Source organism: Homalodisca vitripennis, chromosome 7 (genome assembly GCF_021130785.1).
Source record: "Homalodisca vitripennis isolate AUS2020 chromosome 7, UT_GWSS_2.1, whole genome shotgun sequence".
Taxonomy (NCBI): domain Eukaryota; kingdom Metazoa; phylum Arthropoda; class Insecta; order Hemiptera; family Cicadellidae; genus Homalodisca; species Homalodisca vitripennis.
The window spans coordinates 59645547-59663789 of record NC_060213.1 but is presented as its reverse complement, the minus strand read 5'-3'; the positions used below and the strand labels follow the sequence as shown (position 1 = coordinate 59663789).

The following is an 18243-nucleotide window of genomic DNA, read 5'->3' as shown; positions in this document are numbered from 1 at the left end:
TGTATTGTTCTCAAATAATTGATCTTGTAGGTGTTCAAGAAACTACAAAATTTAAAACTGTAACTTGCAAACTGTATAAGGTAATATGGAAATTTTACCTCAATCCTCTAAAATGTATTTTTCAATGTGAAGCACTCAAAGGAATATTGTCGACGAGGTCGTAATCGGTCTACATCCGTATCATCATCATGAGAACTGCTGTCTGAAGAATGGTCGAGGTTGGAAATCTCACTGACAAAACTGTCAATCAAACTGTCTTCTTCAATAATATTTCACATAGTTCCCTCACTTACAGGATATAGAGATCTCTTCATATTCAATATATTATCACATTACAATCGTAAGCAATAAATAAACCACATTTGTTGTTAACAACAAATAACCAATTCCTCTGATTCAAATGTAAACAAACACGATAACCAAAGCTCGCTCTGTGACCATACTGATGTTTGCACTCAGCGCTACCAAACAACAAACAAATGCCAACTATACCAGCTGATGTAAATTATTTGTTCATAAAATTTTACTTTACAACATGTTGTACGTATTCTGTGCTCCATCCTGAACACAGTTAACAGAAATAAAAAAAAACATCATGTTATATTTTTAATTATTTCATGAACGTCCGGAAAAAACGGACGTAAAACAGGACGTTGGCAGTGAAAGGGTTCATTATTAATGTGTGTATTATTTTTTTATATTTTTTCAATATAAAGAAGTTTTGTAATCATTATAATATTGAGACTGACACAGTAAATCGCTTAACAGTCTTTCGATGGAGCAAGCATTAAATGGTAAATAAACTATTTCGGAAGTAAATAAACTCGATTAGTTGTATGTACCTTAAAAACCATTGTTTTCAAATTAAAGGGATAGGGCGTAGAGTATTTGATATGCTAGACGCTCGTCACATGCTCAAAATAGCACACAACGCATTAGCAGACATGCGTACAATTGAATCGCAATATTGTAAGTATGTAGAAGATTAAACAACCGTCAAAAAGCAGAAGGTTTGAAAGTTAAAAACAAACTTTCACGTAGGCTAAGTATGTATTTTGTAGAAGCCGAATAATAAGGCGGGTTAAGCTGAGTTTACACATAGCCCGCCGTGCTCCTGCCGTGTGCCATTTCTCTGCCGTGCAATTTAGACACTTTGCGTGCCGATGGTCTGAAGGATTCAGTTATTAAAATGGACACGGACGAGACAGAAGTTGTGAAAACAGCTGCTTATGTCGCGTTACGTAAACGAAAAAATAAAATTAAACTAAAAAAGACGTATTGGGTACACAAAGTATTTCGGGCACGAGACGAGGAGAGAGAGTTCCACACTCTTTTTCGAAGGTTGAAGGATGACCCGCTTGATTTTATGAGATACACTAATGGAGGAATTGTATTTCTAACGAAGAAAGACTTGCCTTGACCCTTAGGTAACTGTAAGTTATTTATTATTAATATTAATATATTAATAATAATATATTGTTTTATATTATGTAGGCCTATAAAACACCCTGTCGGGGACAAAATAACCGGTAAGATGCGAGGCGGCTGGGCGCCCAACAGGTCATCTTTGTAACACGCTCTATGCCACTACCGTGCCCCTGCCACCAACCGGTCACCTGCCGCGGATCGCCCCGCGAGCGATCGGATAAAAAACGGAAGAGGCACACAGGGGCATGGCAGGCTATGTGTATATCGTGAATCTGCCGTTTCATGTAAACTAAATGGTAAATTCAAAATAACTATTTCCACTAAAACGGCACGGTAGGGAGATAGTAGGCTGTGTAAATCCACCTTAAATGTAAAACTAGCAGTAAAAACGTTGAGTGATGTGGTTGCTGACGCACTAGGCTTTTTATTAACCAAACACTATCCACCAAGTTGGTTGTCAACCAACAATCAGTTTTATTAGGTCAAAGATCGATTTTTGACTAAATATTTCTTCAAGTAATGAAATTATTCGATTTTTTATAATCTTTTTACTATAAAAATTGTCATAGCCCAACTATATAACATTAATACGGATCACCTTTATTAGCATGTCGGAATTTTTGATGGACAAATATTTAATGAATATCAGCACTGAAGATATTCGTGAGGCAAATCTTATTTTAAAGTAATAAGTGTAGGCCTACTCTTGTACAAAGTTGTATGCAACTCTTGTGATACGTTTGAGTTAAACATAATACACGTTAGTACTTTATTAGCTAAATTGGAATTAATGACCTAAATTCCAATACTTGTGATTCTTATACGATTCTTATATTACTGTATTATAATGATAATTACGTGTGACTCAATATAATAGCTTCCGCCAAACTGAGAGCAGAAGTTGAGAGTCCAGCGTTATAGTGTTGCGCCAGTTTTCCTCATTTGCAATCGGTTATAAACGGTGCAAAATTACTTCCTATCAAAAAAGGTTTAAAGTATAAAATAACATTATACTTTAATCCAAAACTTTGCCACGGGAAGTTTATTCCTGCTCAAAAATGAAAATTTCTTAGCTTGCTCCTTTTTTTTAAACGGTGTTCAAAATAATTTAGATTATAAGTTTTAATTCACTAAAATAAATTACAATAAATATGTAATTGTTAAATATCCACAAGGTTAGAAGTACCAACTTTTACAGTTAAAGACTATTGAAATTAGAAAGGTTATGTTCAGAAATAAATGTATCGGCGCAGGTTTATTTAACACATGTTTGTAACAGAGCGGCTCATTCAAACTGCCCTCCTCAATAGATCACCAATTGTTTGTGATGGAATCGGTGATCGCCAAGGTTCTGCTACCTGAACCTCTCTGCGCACCCGATACTCAGTTACAAGTGAAACATTGAAACGGTGCCTTATCTTGCTTTAGCCTTCTATTGGTTAGTTAAATATTCATAACGCTGTTTTTGAATGGCTGGCTATATTTTTGTTATGGGCAGAGTTGGGCCGGTTGTCTTTCGGGCCGCTTGGGTGGACCCCGAAATGTAAACGCAAATTGTTATTTCCATATATCCATATTATTTCCTATCGTAGTAAATATGATTGGTTTGCACATAATCGGATTTTGCGGCTAAACCAATATAGATAGCGCTAAAAGTTACTGATACTGTTTTGTAGATCATATTGTTTCCTAAATATTGTTTTCAGCTTGATTTGACCTCCAACCGAAGGTTTCGCCGCTATCGACCTTAAAAACTACATTTTCACTTTAAAATTACAAGAATTTCGCACATAATCGCGTTTTACGGCATAGCCAAGGGCGGTACAGCAAAATACACCGTGTCCCCCCAAAAAAAAACTGAACAACTTTAAAAGCCTAATAAAATCCGCCAAAGTTAAATTCTTAGATTATTATAAGCATGACCACATGAAGGTAGAGTTTATAAAGTTTTTTTTTAATGTTTAGTTGTAAAGATCAGCTGTTTCATGTGTTGTTTGCTCAACACTGCTTAAACCCCAAAACATACAACTACAAAACCTACAATATGAAGGCAGTGCACTATGAAGAAAGAAAGCGCAGTGTGTTGAGTTGGTACAATAGAAACCCAAATCAATATTGTAGTGCAAAGAAGTTTTAGAAACACGCTATGGTACACGCTATGGTCGCCATCCACCTTCAACGGAACAGCATTCGAGCCCTGGTATGATAAGTTCATGTTAACTGGCAGCATAAACATTCAAAAAAACAATGGTAGGCCTAAACTAGGCCCAAATGAAGCTATTGAGAACGTGCAAGAAACATTTCTACGGAGTCCTCAAAAATCTATTCGCACTGCAGCACGTGAGTTAAATTTATCAAAATCCAGTGTTCAATAAGAATTTTAAAGAAAAATTTGAAAATGAAACCTTATAAGCTGCAAATTTGCAGCAAATTACTCCAGATGACAAACTTAAAAACGTAAACCACTTTGCAGTTACTGTGCTTGATCGTTTCTGTATGAGAAACTTTCTAAAGAAGGCTGATGAGTAACTTTCCTAACAGAAGGTAGTGTTATTAGAGGGCCACAGTTCCATGTATGTGGAAAAGTGAATAAACATAACGTGCGTATTTGGGGTACAGAAAGACCATATCAAGTTCGGGAAAACATGTTCGAGACAGTCCCAAGTTAAATGTGTGGTGTGCTATTTCCTAAGACAGACTTATTGGCCCGTTTTTTCTTCAATGGCGAAAAAAACAATTAATGGTAATGGTAACATTTATCTAGACATGCTAGAAAACTACGCTTACCCACAGCTAGAAGACTACAGCCCAACGTTTTTTTTTTCAACAAGATGGTGCCCACTCCGCACTGGAACTTATTCTCTGTAAGAGAATCACTTGATGGACACCTTTACCCTCCCGTCGGTGGATTGGGCGCGGTGGTTCCATAGCCTGGCCCCCACGGTCCCCAGACATAACACCATGTGATTTTTTTGTCATGGGGATTTGTAAAAGACCAGGTTTTCAAGTCTAAAGTGTTAAACATTCAAGAATTGAGACTAAGGATTGAGACTAAGGATCACGGCCTTTTCCAAAATTAATGAGGAAATGCGTCATCGAGTGTGGGCAGAGTTAGATAGCCGAATCGACTATCTTTTTGCCAACAATGGAAATTCCATGTTGAGGTTCACAAATAAAGGTTGTACCCAAAATAACTTAAGATTATGCGTGTTTACTTTAAATCAAACAATTCTTTTTTATGTGTGTTATTAAAATACTTACAATCTAATAAAGTTGTTCAGTTTTTTTTGGGACACGGTGTGTATTACAAGACCTTATTATTGTTAACCCCATTATACAATAAATATTGTGTAATAACTTGTTCTGAACTACGACTAATGGTTTCGTCGTCGCTATCGGGCTCAGAATCTAAATTCTCACATGAAAATTACAAAAAAAATTGCACATAATCACGTTTTGCGGCTAAACCGATGGAGGTAGGGCCAAATGTCCTTAGATCTTTTCTGTTGATCTTCTAATTTGCTAATTTGATGGTTCTATCAAATTTGAGCAACGACCAACCGTTCGGCCGCTATCGGGCTCGAAACATTATTTTTAACGAAAATTGAAACTGAAATGTGTGAAAACAAGTCCAGTTTTCAGACTTTTTCTGTGGGTTATATTGCAAAAGGTACCTGCGTGCCAAATTTAAAGTTTCCAGCATTTCTAAGTATGTTAGACGTCTACTAAAGCTATAATTTCTCCGTAAAAATAATATTTGTAAAGTTCAAGTCCTATATAAGAGGTCTCGTAAATCCCTTCACGGTCCATAAAAATTGAAGCCAAAATGTGATCATTCATAAAAACAATACAGCAATGTATAATACTTTTAACACTATTTTAATTCTTCAATAAAATTACGACCAGTGCATATTTATATTGGTTCAACAGCTGATCAAACAAAATTATAGAAACGGAAAGGACCTCTTTTTTCGAAAAAATATGAGATATCATATTATTTAAAACTACTTACATTCCTCCAAATAAAATAGGCCTACTTAAAAAGTGTTTATTTCCGATTTATGTTTTCATTTTATAATTAAGCCTCTTTACGTACTTTTACTACCATCTAAAACAGAAAATCTCTTTAAATGTAATTAAAATTTGTAGCCATTGGTTTGGCCAGGGACGACAGCGTGGCGCACAAGTGGTTCAAAAAGCTTTTTAGCTTTGTGGATAATCTTAGGTTTTTTTGAAATTGTCTTCAATATTTACATATAAAAGGTAAAGACCTCCCTCATTCACTCACCCATCACTAAAATGTCAAACTTTTCGATATCTCAGAAAGTCGAAATTTGGCATGAGTTAAATATAGAAACTATATTATTTTCATAGAGATGAACATGTATAAGGGTTTCAATCTGGTTGCAACTCCTACAAGAACTATATTTGAAATGAAATTTAACATACGTGTCTCTCCAGCCAGGATATATTGCTTCTCAATTCGGCATGATGATGACTGATTCTGTAGATATACTTCCAATTGTCACGTATATCACGTTTGTCACACCGAGGTGACCACTGTCGTGAGGTGGTATTAGAAGTAAAACTTATACTTATATTTTAAATGTTTACACAACGTAGGCTACAATGGCGAACGTTTTACATACACCTCTATTTACATACACCAATTAATAATAACATTTACCATAAGTTTAAAAATAAATACAAAGATTAAAAAGTCACATGTTCCTTTTTAAATCTCATTCCGCCTTAGCGTCTTATCTATGTCGGCTTCGATGATCACTGGTTTTTATTGTAAAAGTACATGATTGGACCTCCCTGGGATTTGAACCCGTGATCTCTCGGTTAGAGAGCCGAGACTCATTATACATGTTATATTATACGAGTAGAACAATATTGGTTACTCCACAATGATCAACCACCCATAGGGGTTCAAATAAGGCTGCAAAAGGCTATATTTTTGTTTACCAACTTCTCAAGTAGTATGTTCTAGAAGTATGAAGTATTACACGCATCTGCTACATGAGTGAATGTCAAAAGGGTTTTCATGAATTTCAAACAACCATAGGGGTTTAAATAAGGTTGCTAGAAGAAGTATATTTCTATTTTTCAATTTCCTGAAACTGTACAACGTTGAAATTTGATCATGCTCTTAACAGAAATATTCAAATTTTCATCTTTATGGGCTGAAATAAAGGTTTCAAACCCCTAGAAAAAACTATATTTTACTTTTCCTATTCACGCTGTTATAAAAAGATTAAATTTTACAAACGTGTAGAGGTAAAAATGACACTACATTCCTCCCAAACATGTAAGATTTTAATAATATATTTTTATACTAAAAATACATACTTTATTATTATTAATGTATTGATTATAAACGCAATGAAATTCCATAGTCATTAAAAATTTGTTATGGTTATTAATAAGAGGGGACAAAAATACAGTACCGTTAAAATTGTTATTTAAAAACAAAGTAGTTATTGGTAAACTTTTTGATTTTGATAAGAAAATTGAACTTTAGACGAACTCAGAAAAAATATCATCACGTGGTTGGATATTGAGCCTAGCACAGATGATTAAATTGGGATAGTGAGGGATTTAAATTATTGCATTTCATAGGTAAACTAGTATTTATTGCACGTTTTATAAAGAGAGAGAAACTAAAGAGTATGTGGACTTCCATATAATCTGTGTAACATGTTAATAAAATCAGCTGTTGCTATTGTTGAATTTATCAGCTGATCTAAGCTTTCACGGAAGAACCGCACATCAAGGACTTATTTTAAGTAGGCTATTTTACGAACCACCAGATATCATATAGAAGGTAAGTAATTCGATAATTATTTTAGCAAATAGTTAAGACATTGACAGTGTTGTCTAGCTTTGTTTAATACACATATTTTGAGCAACAGATGTCATAAAAATAATGTAGTTTCTGAGAAACCTTCTATAATTTCTTTAAGTTCTTAATGACTCCGTGAATAATACCCAAAGAAAAAACTAAAAACAGAGATTGGCCTCGTTCCTTTAACTTCAGGTTAGTTAGGGATCAAATTGTGGCAGAAAATCTATCAATTTAGAGTCCTCTTCCTTCACAGCTGTAATTATAGAATAATGTTTCCAATATTTTAAAACCATACTATATACTTACCACACGAAGACGTCTACTAAAGCTATAATTTTTCCGTAAATATAATATATGTAAAGTTCAAGCCCTATATAAGAGGTCTCGTAAATCCCTTCACGGTCCATAAAGATTAAAGCCAAAATGTGATAATTCATAAAAACAATATAGCAATGTATAAGTCTATTAACACTATTTTTTTCTTCAATAAAATTACTCCTATGCATTGTTCTGTTGGTTTAACAGCTGATCAACAACATTATCAAAACGGAAAGGACCTCTTTTTTTCTAAAACAAAACTAAATATCCGAGGTATAGGCTACTCTTTAAAACTCTTTTAAAAATACTCTTAAATCCTTCCAAATCAAATACTTAAAAATTATTTAATCCCCGATTTGTGTTTTCATTTTATAATTAAGCCTCTTCACGTACTTTTACTACCTTCTAAAACTGAAAATCTCTTTAAATATATTTAACATTTTTTGGCATCGGTTTGGCCAGGTACGACGGTGTGGCACACAGGGTTCAAAAGCTAAAATCGTGGATAATATTAGGTTTTTTTTGAAATTGTCTTCAATATCTTTACATATAAAAGTTAAAGACTTCTCATTACACTCACCCATCACTAAACGTGAAACTTTCCGATATCTCAAAAAGTCGAAAATTTGGCACTACTTAAATAGAGAAACTAAATTGTTTTCATAGAGATTGAACATATATAGGGATTTGAATTCGGTTGCAACTCCTACAAGAACTAAATTTGAAATGAAATTCAACACAAGTGTTTCGTCAGCCAGGATAAACTGGTTCTCAATTCGGCATGATGATGACTGATTCTGTAGATATACTTCCAATTGTCACGTATATCACGTTGGTCACGCCGGGGGTGACCACTGTCGTGAGGTGGTATTAGAAGTAAACATTTTACTTATATTTTAAATGTTTACACAACGTACAATGGCGAACTAAACTCTTTATTTTCCTACACAAATTAATAATGATATTTACCATATGTTTTAAAATAAATACAAAAATTAAAGTCACATGGTATATTATAAAACAGTATTGGTTACCCCAAATGATCAAGCCACCCATTGGGGGTTAAAATTAGGCTGCAAAAGACTATGCCCTAGAGAGATGAAATATTACGCGCATCTGCCACACGACCTTATAGAAAATAACAGGGATTTCATAAATTTCAAACAACCATAGGAGTTAAAAAAAGGGTTGCACTCAAAAAGAAGTTTTTCCACTTGCCAAAATTCTACAATGTTGAATATTTGACATACATATGCCTCATACTCTAAAAAAAAATATAATGATTTTTTACCTATATGGGTTGAAAATGAGGATTCAACCCTTAGAAGAACTATTTTGCTTTTCCTATTCCCCACTGTTCTGAAAAGATAAAATTTTAACAAAAATGTAGGTAAAAATTACACTACACTCCTCCTAAACATGTAAGATTTTAAATAATATATATTTTAATAATTAAAAAAGTATCTTCTTATTAAGTTATTAATATCATTTTAAACGCATTGGAATTCCGTGTCATTAAAAATTTTTAAAGTCATGGTTTATACGAGTGGGCAAAAATACAGTACCCTAAAAGTTTGTTATTTATAACAAAGTAGTTATTGATGACATTTTTATGTTTATAAGAAAATTTGTACTGTAGACGAGCTCAGAAAAATATAACCACGTAGTTGGATATAAAATGAGTCTACTGCAAAGGATTAGTATAAAAATGGATTTAAATTGCATCTTTTAGGTACAACTAGTAGTAAACGAGGAAGCTAGCAACGTTTCTAAAACAAGAATTGCAGGTCAGCTGAAATTTTGATATGCTGTCTTTCTTGCTCTTTCGGTTGGAGTCCGGGCTATCTGGCTGGCGGTAGTCGGTTGCGTTTATTAATGCGGCATCTTACCTGCACATGTAAAAATTCTGGAGCGCTTCGGCAAATGGACAACATGGCGTCAGTCTAAAGTCACATGTATTGTTTTTGGTGTTTGTGTTATTTGTTGATGTTTATTTATTAATTTCGCTACAATAATCTCCAGTGGTAAAATGAAACGTGTTTTCTGTAATAAAAAACAACACTTCAAACTGTCTCTCTCCAACCACCTGTCACATTTATTTCAGTAGGCAGTTCAATGTCACGGTTACTTTAATTTATATTTTAAACGTATATTCAAAACTTCCTGGCACTTCTTCAGTTTATCAACCACGAAAAGAATGATTTTATCTTTATGTCCTTTACAGAAACACATTTCATTTTACCACTGGCGATTGTAGCGAAATTAATAAATAAACATCACAAATAACACAAACACAAAACAAACATGTGACTTTAGACTGACGCCATGTTGTCCATTTGCCGAAGCGCTCCAGAATTTTTACCTGTGCAGGTAAGATGCGCATTAATAAACGCAACCACTACCGCCAGTCAGATAGCCCGGACTCCAACCGAAAGAGCAAGAAAGACAGCATATCAAAATTTAAGCTGACCTGAAATTCTCTCTCGAAAACGTTGCTAGCTCCTATACTATAGTATTCTTTGCACGTATTATAAAGAGAAGGAAACTAAAGAGCATATGGACTTCCACCTGTGTAACATGTTACCAAAGTCAGCTGCTGCTATTGTTGTAAACTATTTATCAGCTGATCCCAAGCTTTCACTCAAGAATCGCACTGAATGACTTATTTTGTGTCGTTTACGATTAATCAGATATCATATAGAAGGTAAGTGATTTGTTAATTATTTTACCAAATAGTAAAAACATTAATAGTAGTAACCTTGACAGTGTTGCCTAGCTTTGTTTCATACATATATTTTGAGCAGCGGATGTAATTAAAATAAAAATCTAGTTCTGAGAGTCCTCCTCTAATTTAATAAAGTTTAATAGCCTCGTTCCTTTGATTTCAACGCATGGTTAACTTGAGATCAAATTGTGGTAAACAATCTATCAATTTAGAGCCCTCTTCCTTCACAGCCGTAATTATAGAATAATGTTCCAATATTTTAAAACCATATTATTCACTTACTACTCAGACCGGTGCTACAGCTGTAATTTCTACGTAAATTATAATATTTGTAAAGTACAAAACCATATATGATAGGTCTCGTGATACCATTAACGTTCCATCAGAATTTAAGCCAAAATGCGATAGTTTGTAAAAAAAAAAAATTCATGCAACATTTAAAGACCATAAGGCTTTTCGTCATCGAGGTATGCAAAAATAAGAACGACGGACAGACAGAAGAAAAGTGTTGCTACCTCACTGAACGGCAGCAAAATGTGTCAAATCTCAAGTCTATAGCCCAATTTCTCTTCTCGAGATATCTGCGTAGGTACAGTTTGGCTTCACTGGTGTTCAGACAACTCTGTCGGATGAACCACGATACAATTTTATGTTGCATACATAAAAATATAGCTCCGTGCAAAATTGAGTCTATATATTACTTAGTTTGTCATGTATCACGCTGACAGACAAACATACTGAAGATAAATTTTTCCAGCCACCAGAGTAACCTTTCGGTAATGCTCAGCCAATTGAAATAGCTCATGTAACATTCAGATAGGGCGTTTATTATCGTTCCCTTATTAACGTTATTTCTTAATGCAAAAATGTAAATACATTAAGTCTAAGGTATGTAATAACTCTTAAAAACCGGAATAATCATAATGTTACATAGAAAATACGAAAATCTGATCTAAAAATCGGTTAGTTGTATCAGTCTTATATTATGGGGGGGGTGGGGGGGGGGGGGGGTGGGGGGGGGGGGGGGTGGGGGGGGGGGGGGGTGGGGGGGGGGGGGGGTGGGGGGGGGGGGGGGTGGGGGGGGGGAATTTTGAACAGAGAGGGGGGTGGTTTTTTGTTCTTTGTTGGATCATGTTCCAATTAAAATGATGTCAGACACTTTTCGGTACAGTACTATCTTGCGGGTGATTGCAAAAAGGTTGGATTTTCTAATACAAAATCTTCCTAAAAACAAGAACCGTAACGCTGATCCAGTACGGTAGGTTCCTCAACCTTGCGATTTACAAAAAACGTCGATTTATTCAATTAATATTTTTAAAGTAAGACATTCAGTTGACACACTTGACAAAAACCCGCTCACTTCTCTTCTGCGTCAAATTCAACGGACTCTCGTTCGTTTTCGATCGTAGCTAGATCCACAAACAATTATGAATAACTATAATTATTCTGTGAAATTCCACTCCAGTTTTTTGGGACCGCTTTATTGTTGAATCTCATATTAAAAACATTAACTTATCAAAAAAAATAAAACGTATTTAATAATCTGGCCGAAAGAAAGAAAACCTCATGCAGTCGCTAATTTAAAAACGACGAGGTAGTTAAAAAGCAAATTACTCCAAAAAAAATCTCCTTGCATTCACACGCGTTTCCTGTCGTTCTCAACGTTTTGATCTTGTTCCGCTGCCAAATACAACTGCAGATCCCAGATCTAATTCTGAGGCAAAACAGCATGCTACTTGTGATGAAGCGTTCAGGATGGAGAAAATTACGCATTTCGCTCTATGACCCTTCTTGTAAACTATTAAACAAGCTAATATTTCAATAGAGGAATATTTTCTAGACTCATTGTCAACTCAGATTTTTCTCAATTAAAATACATAATTATTGATCTAATCACTTAACGTGTTAAAGTAGATTATCATATATTTCAACTATTATAATCACCACAAAATGTTTTTTATTAAATAATCGTTTATTCAAAAACTCAATACTAAATTACATTAGTATCACATCCTTTTTTGATAAGTATTTATTTCTTAAACATTACTCAATCTAAAAATATAAAAGATTTGAATTTGTGTTACGCAATTGATAACCTTTGGTATGACCCTCTAAGTTATGCAGCCCTAAAATTACAATATACTTATGTTCTATAATTACTTCTTGTAACATAAATCGTGCCTATATTTTAGAATTGCATGTTGGCGGTTCAGCCCTAGAGATGCCTCAAGTTGTACACTATGTTTAAATCAATATCATTAATTTCCTGGTTATTACGGGACCAATAAAACAACTTGGCAGGTTTCAGTACAAACTATCCATGCAATCCACTATAACGCAATCACCGGCATGATATCTAGTTTGCGGAGGCCATAATAGTGCAATCCAAGGACCATTTTCCCGTGTATCTATATTCCATACAGCACAGATCTTTCATTAAAAAATTTTGATTTAGGTAGGTTGTAATTGTCCTCTATTTCATCTGTCCTACCCTGTGCCAGGGTTGCCTTTTCCCTGAAGCAACTTTATTTGGGGGAGCAAATTTTTCATTGAAAATGAATAAATGCTGAAATCGATAATTTGACTAAATAATATGCAACTTCGGGGTTCTATGAAGTTACTTTTCGACTTATTCGCTAGTGAAATGTTGGTTTTGAGGACACAAAGTCACGTTTTTAAGACATATTTTCCGCGAATAACTGGATACGGTGTATTTAATAAAAAAAATATGTAGGAGTGGAAAATTATCTATCTATCTATATACATATATATATTTATAAATTTATATAATGGTTATATAAATACAATCAATATAAAACCTATAATATAAAAAAATGAATGTTTGTATGTTTGTCCTTCAATGGAATCGGGGAACTATTGGACCGTGATCATGGATGAAAATTTGTACGTATATGTCTTTTTCCACGGAGAAGGTTTTATAAGCTAATGCCCATCCCTTTCCCGATTCCCGGATTCCGCCCACTGGTTACAGAAATACCCATCAAGATAATGCCATTGCAGCAAACAAATGATTAACTGTCTTTTCTCAATTTTTTTAATCAGCTTTCTTTGTAAACATATAATTAACACTTATAGTTTTAAAGCATAAGAGTAAGCTTAAGGAGTAAACGACAAAATTGTTTGTTTAAACTGTTTTTTTTGCAATCAATGTTAAACAGTAGACTTTACTATCCAGATAATACAATTCAAATTTGAACGTAAAAATTCCGCGCCTTTAAACTGCAATATTTATTTCAAATATAAACAATGCTCATGCTTGATCAGAAGAGTAATGGCAGATATCATAATTTACTATCTTACGTTGGCTACAAATTATAAAGGAATGTTTATACAATCAACCTTAAGTTGTTTTTTTTTGTGACAGAAGTATGGTTTCTCCAAAACTCCGTGTGTACATATCATCTCTCGATCGAGACAAACAAAGCAAGCTCAATCGTGGCATCGGAGATGATAAACAAATTTAATCTAAAATTTTTTTATAGTAAAAACAACATTTACTAAGTAATATAAGGACTTCGGTTCTTAACGAATTTGCGTGCGAAGCCGTGGGTATCAGCTAGATAAGAGGCAGAAATATAGTACATACCTTCATAAAACGCCCCAAGAGGCTCACGATGGAACGACTATGCCAATTATCTCAAGCAATGTTTAGAATGTGATTAGCAAAAGAATAAATGATGAATATAGAGTACAGTTTTCAACGGGAAATTGCGTGCGAAGCCGCGGGCAACTTTTTGCAAAAAAATTAATTTGAAATGGCGCAGCACAAAGCGCGCCCGGGGGCCCAGCTTGGTATATATAATATATAATGAAGTGATAGTGTGTTTGTCCTTTATCAGGCTCATAAACCAATTTGACCGATCAATATGAAAATTTGTAATGAGAATGTATTTTTTCTTCCCACGTAGAATGGTTTTATATGCTATTGCCCATTGATATATACTTACCACCAGTCCAGGACGCGCTGCAAAAATGATATAATTATCAAAGCGGCCTGCACATTGAAACTGCAATTCACGAGCTAGTTGTGTATAAGTAACTTTACACAACTATGTGAATGCGCTAAAGTTTATTATGGATATTTGTTCTTTTTCAAATGAATTTCTCTGATTGGCCTTATAGCTTTCGAATAGTTAGACCACACTTTATTATTAAGTACATGTACGTGTACAATGACTATAAACAAACACTTTTGGCTGATTTCCTTGATTAGTGTCCAAACACGGAAAACTCTAGCATCGCGGCATTGACAAATATAATTCACTTGAATCCGAAGTGCTCAGTACCACGAGCAAAGCTTACAAAAAGCGTGGGAAGCCGCGGGGAACAAGCTAAGTAGCTTATAAAAAAACAATAAAAAAATCATGTATTTTATGATTACATTATACCCAATACAAAGTAGAATATGGCTCCAGGTGAAATCTGTATATTTCATAACGCCCAAAATGGAAAGTTTCTACACGTCGTAACAACCAAAAACCCAATAAATTTTTACGGGGACAGTCCTTTAACAAACCATTTAATTTTAATTTGTTTTATAAAAGTTCCTAGCATCAAAAACTAGTGAGTTATGAAGAGAGTACCGTCGATTTCTATTGTTTTCGTTGAAAACAATAGTGAAAATCTCATCCTCTCTTAAGGAGGAATTCCTCCTATTCCCCTGAGGCAGGAAAATCCTCCACCCCATATGATAAAGATTGTAGCCAATTTAAACAAATTCACTTTATGTTCTTTATAATACATTCTAGAGTGTTTTGAAAAGTTTAAAGTACTTATTTTAAATCGCCTTTTTTAATTAATAATAAAAAAAAAACTATAATGATACGCACAGTCATTGCAGAGTACAACATTGTAGGTTTTTATTTTCCAAGTATTTTGGCGCTTAACGTTTGAGTCATTTTGAGCATGAAATCTTCCTTGTTAATAAGATCTGAAAAAACTAATATTCGTATGAAATTTTATATAGCTCTTAAAAACCCGACAAAATAGGGGGGTTGATGAAGGGACTTGATTGCTTATTAAAGGACAAGCTGACAAGTTTTTCCAGTTATGGGGGAATAAAAAAATCTAAATAAAAGAAAGCAGAAATAAAAAAAAAAAAAAAACAACAAGAAAAATAAGAAAAAAAAAAAAAAAAAAAGAACAAAACACCCCCCTCCCGACCAAAATCACATTTTTGTTGGAGAAAGTAGAACTTGTATATTAGTATGTTGATGAATCGGCCCATAAACATTAATTGAGTGGCCTTTATTTTGGCCTTACTAAAAAAAATGCAACTATCACTTATACAGACAGGGTTTTACAACGAATAACCAGACAAACTTCTCGAGTTGGTTTCCTTGCATCAAAAAAATTAATAAAAGTTCAATAAAAACATAAAATGTCTGGGAGAACAGTTTGTTAGTGAACGAGAGATTTACGCACGAATATCAGTGAAAAAAACGGAATGATACTACAATAAAACTTTAGGTCTCTTACAGACATTTCGAATTAAATGCAAGAGATATTGTTTTCGAGTATATTCACGAAAAACCGTCTGAAAAAACGTTTTTTTTTTTTTTGCCTGAAAACCGATCAATTCACTCGCGAATAATTCGAAAAGTATCTCATAGAACAATTAATGTTTACTTACAATCAATCAATTTATCGATTTCCGCGATTATTTTCATTGTAAAAACTGCTCACGGTCCCGAGAAGGGGTGGCATCCACACCCAGGGAGAAAGCAACCCCCGGCACTGGGTGGAGTTTGAAATAGAGGACAAGTAGTACCTAAATCGAAATTTTTATGAAAATCGGTGCTTTATGGGTTAAATACCCACTTTTCCACTGTTACACACCGTCACTGACTGCACTATTAAGCGCACTGCAGGTTTTAAATCTGGTTCTGCTAAAATGTCGCCTGATTGTAGGTTGCGGATGGAGAAGAGCGCACGACGCCCCAAATGTGCGCGGTGCCGCAATCACGGCATGATCTCCTGGTTGCGCGGCCATAAGCGGCACTGCAGGTTTTAAAAAACTGTTTCTGTGCCAAGTGTAGCCTGATAGCTGAGCGTCAACGGGTCATGGCTGCTCAGGTTAGTAGATATTGTTATTATGATTATTATTAACTAAATAAAAGTAAAGCAAATATTCATTATGAAGTTTACACGAGTTATATACTTCCTTTTATCTAATTTATCCGTTCCGGCAATGATTATATAATATAAAGAAATATTGAAAAATCGTAAAAAATCAACAAAAATCTAGATTAATGGTTTCCATTTTTATTGTAAATTAGGTTATATTTCAATAGTATAAATCTAACGCACATATAAGTACTTGTGAATCGACAACAATTTGAATCAAACAAACTTTGAATTTGTTATAAGCTACACAGCCTTCCTTACATCGTTCAAGACAAAAAGAGTTTGCCAAATAAAACTTGTTTAGTTGAAACTTTAATACGCTTCTAGTATATAGTACGCTTCTAGTATGTATTTCTTGTAAATTCTCCTTCGTTTTCTTGACCTTTGACATCAGAAGTTTGGCTTGTTGAGTGTGAAGAAATCTCTGATATTCTTCATGCATATCAGATACAAAAAATAGAAATATCAAAGAATAAGTAACTTGACATTTTGTGCTATTAAATTAACAAGTTCAAGTGTTACAAACCCCATGTTAAGATCATTCGAGCTCTTTTAATGTAAGATTTACTGGTGGGGTACAGCTGAAAAGGATCGGTCATAAAAAGGGGAGTGTCACTTTAAATAATAATTACGTCGTATTTAAATCACCATATAACATTTACAGAATTATAACTAATCGAAGGCAACAATTAAACTAAAATATTATATAACTCTGCTCAACTTCCTCCCAGGACTGTATGAATATTACAGACGACCTCTTGCTGCAGGTGGCACTAAAGCGTCAGCAAGCGGCTGAAGACTCCATAGCGCTCGGGTTTGACAGCAGTCATGACTGGCAAGAAATTTGGCTTCCTCCCTCCAGGACCTATCTTCGGCATGGCTGTCCCCGATCCGATAGGTAGTGACTATTTCCATATCCATCACAGCTGACATTTTAGTAATTGTGTACTGACTTTGGCTTTGTGTTATGTGTTTTTCATGTAAATTACAAAATTCTTTAAGGCTTGATTATCTTTCTAAAATTATAAATTACAACTGTTATTTATTTTACAAAACAATTAACTTAGTTGTAGTAATACTTATACGACTTCAAAAAAAAAAAAAAAAAACTTGAATTTTAATATCGTAGTAACCAAAGTAAAATGTTTGATTCTCTTTTACGGAGAATTCAGCTTCAACTATTTAAATAATTTTGGATCATTGCGACTGTTTCTAGCGTTCCAGTGACCTCCTCTTGGATCTACCATGTTCTTCTGCTCTATTTTTAAAATTTTCTGCTGTCCTTATCTGTACATTCTCTTGGTAAGTCTACAGCTACTCCCGGTGTTCCAGAGATCTCCGACTCCAGCTCTGTCAAGTCCGGGGGTTCCGAGGCCGCCTCCAGCTCTCAAGACGCCCGCCCCCGTACACTCTTCTACTTCACACCGCCCACCACCACACCCGCTACCGCTCCCAGCACCCCCCAGTTCTCTCAGTCCTCGCTGGAGCTGCTGGTCCGCCTCTTCCCCGCCAAGAAGCGCTCGGTACTGGAGCTGGTCCTGCGACGTTGTGGCCATGACCTTCTCCAGGCCATCGAGTTGTGCGCCCCCCAGGAGATCGCGCAATCCTTCCAGCGAGAAGAGGCTAAACTGGGTATGTTTCCAAACACAATTCTATACTAATGTAACTTAGTAGCAATGTTGAAACCCAACAATAAAAGTATTCTTATCCATACAGCTAGGGTGACTAGGATGGCTGAGGGTCGATCCTTCTTCTACCAAGTGAGGCCTATTTG

The 18243-nt window shown here is 34.8% G+C and overlaps 1 protein-coding gene across 1 annotated transcript in view; it reads left to right on the top strand.

Annotated features, from left to right (window-relative positions):
• Positions 1-18243, top strand: part of LOC124365884 (doublesex- and mab-3-related transcription factor A2-like) — a 41493-nt gene that overhangs the window by 22648 nt on the left and 602 nt on the right. Inside the window, exons 2-4 of the mRNA XM_046821991.1 lie at positions 16254-16418; positions 17237-17367; positions 17802-18101. Coding sequence (XP_046677947.1) covers positions 17298-17367; positions 17802-18101 — 370 coding nt within the window. The 5' untranslated portion in view covers positions 16254-16418; positions 17237-17297. The remainder of the gene's footprint in view (positions 1-16253; positions 16419-17236; positions 17368-17801; positions 18102-18243) is intronic.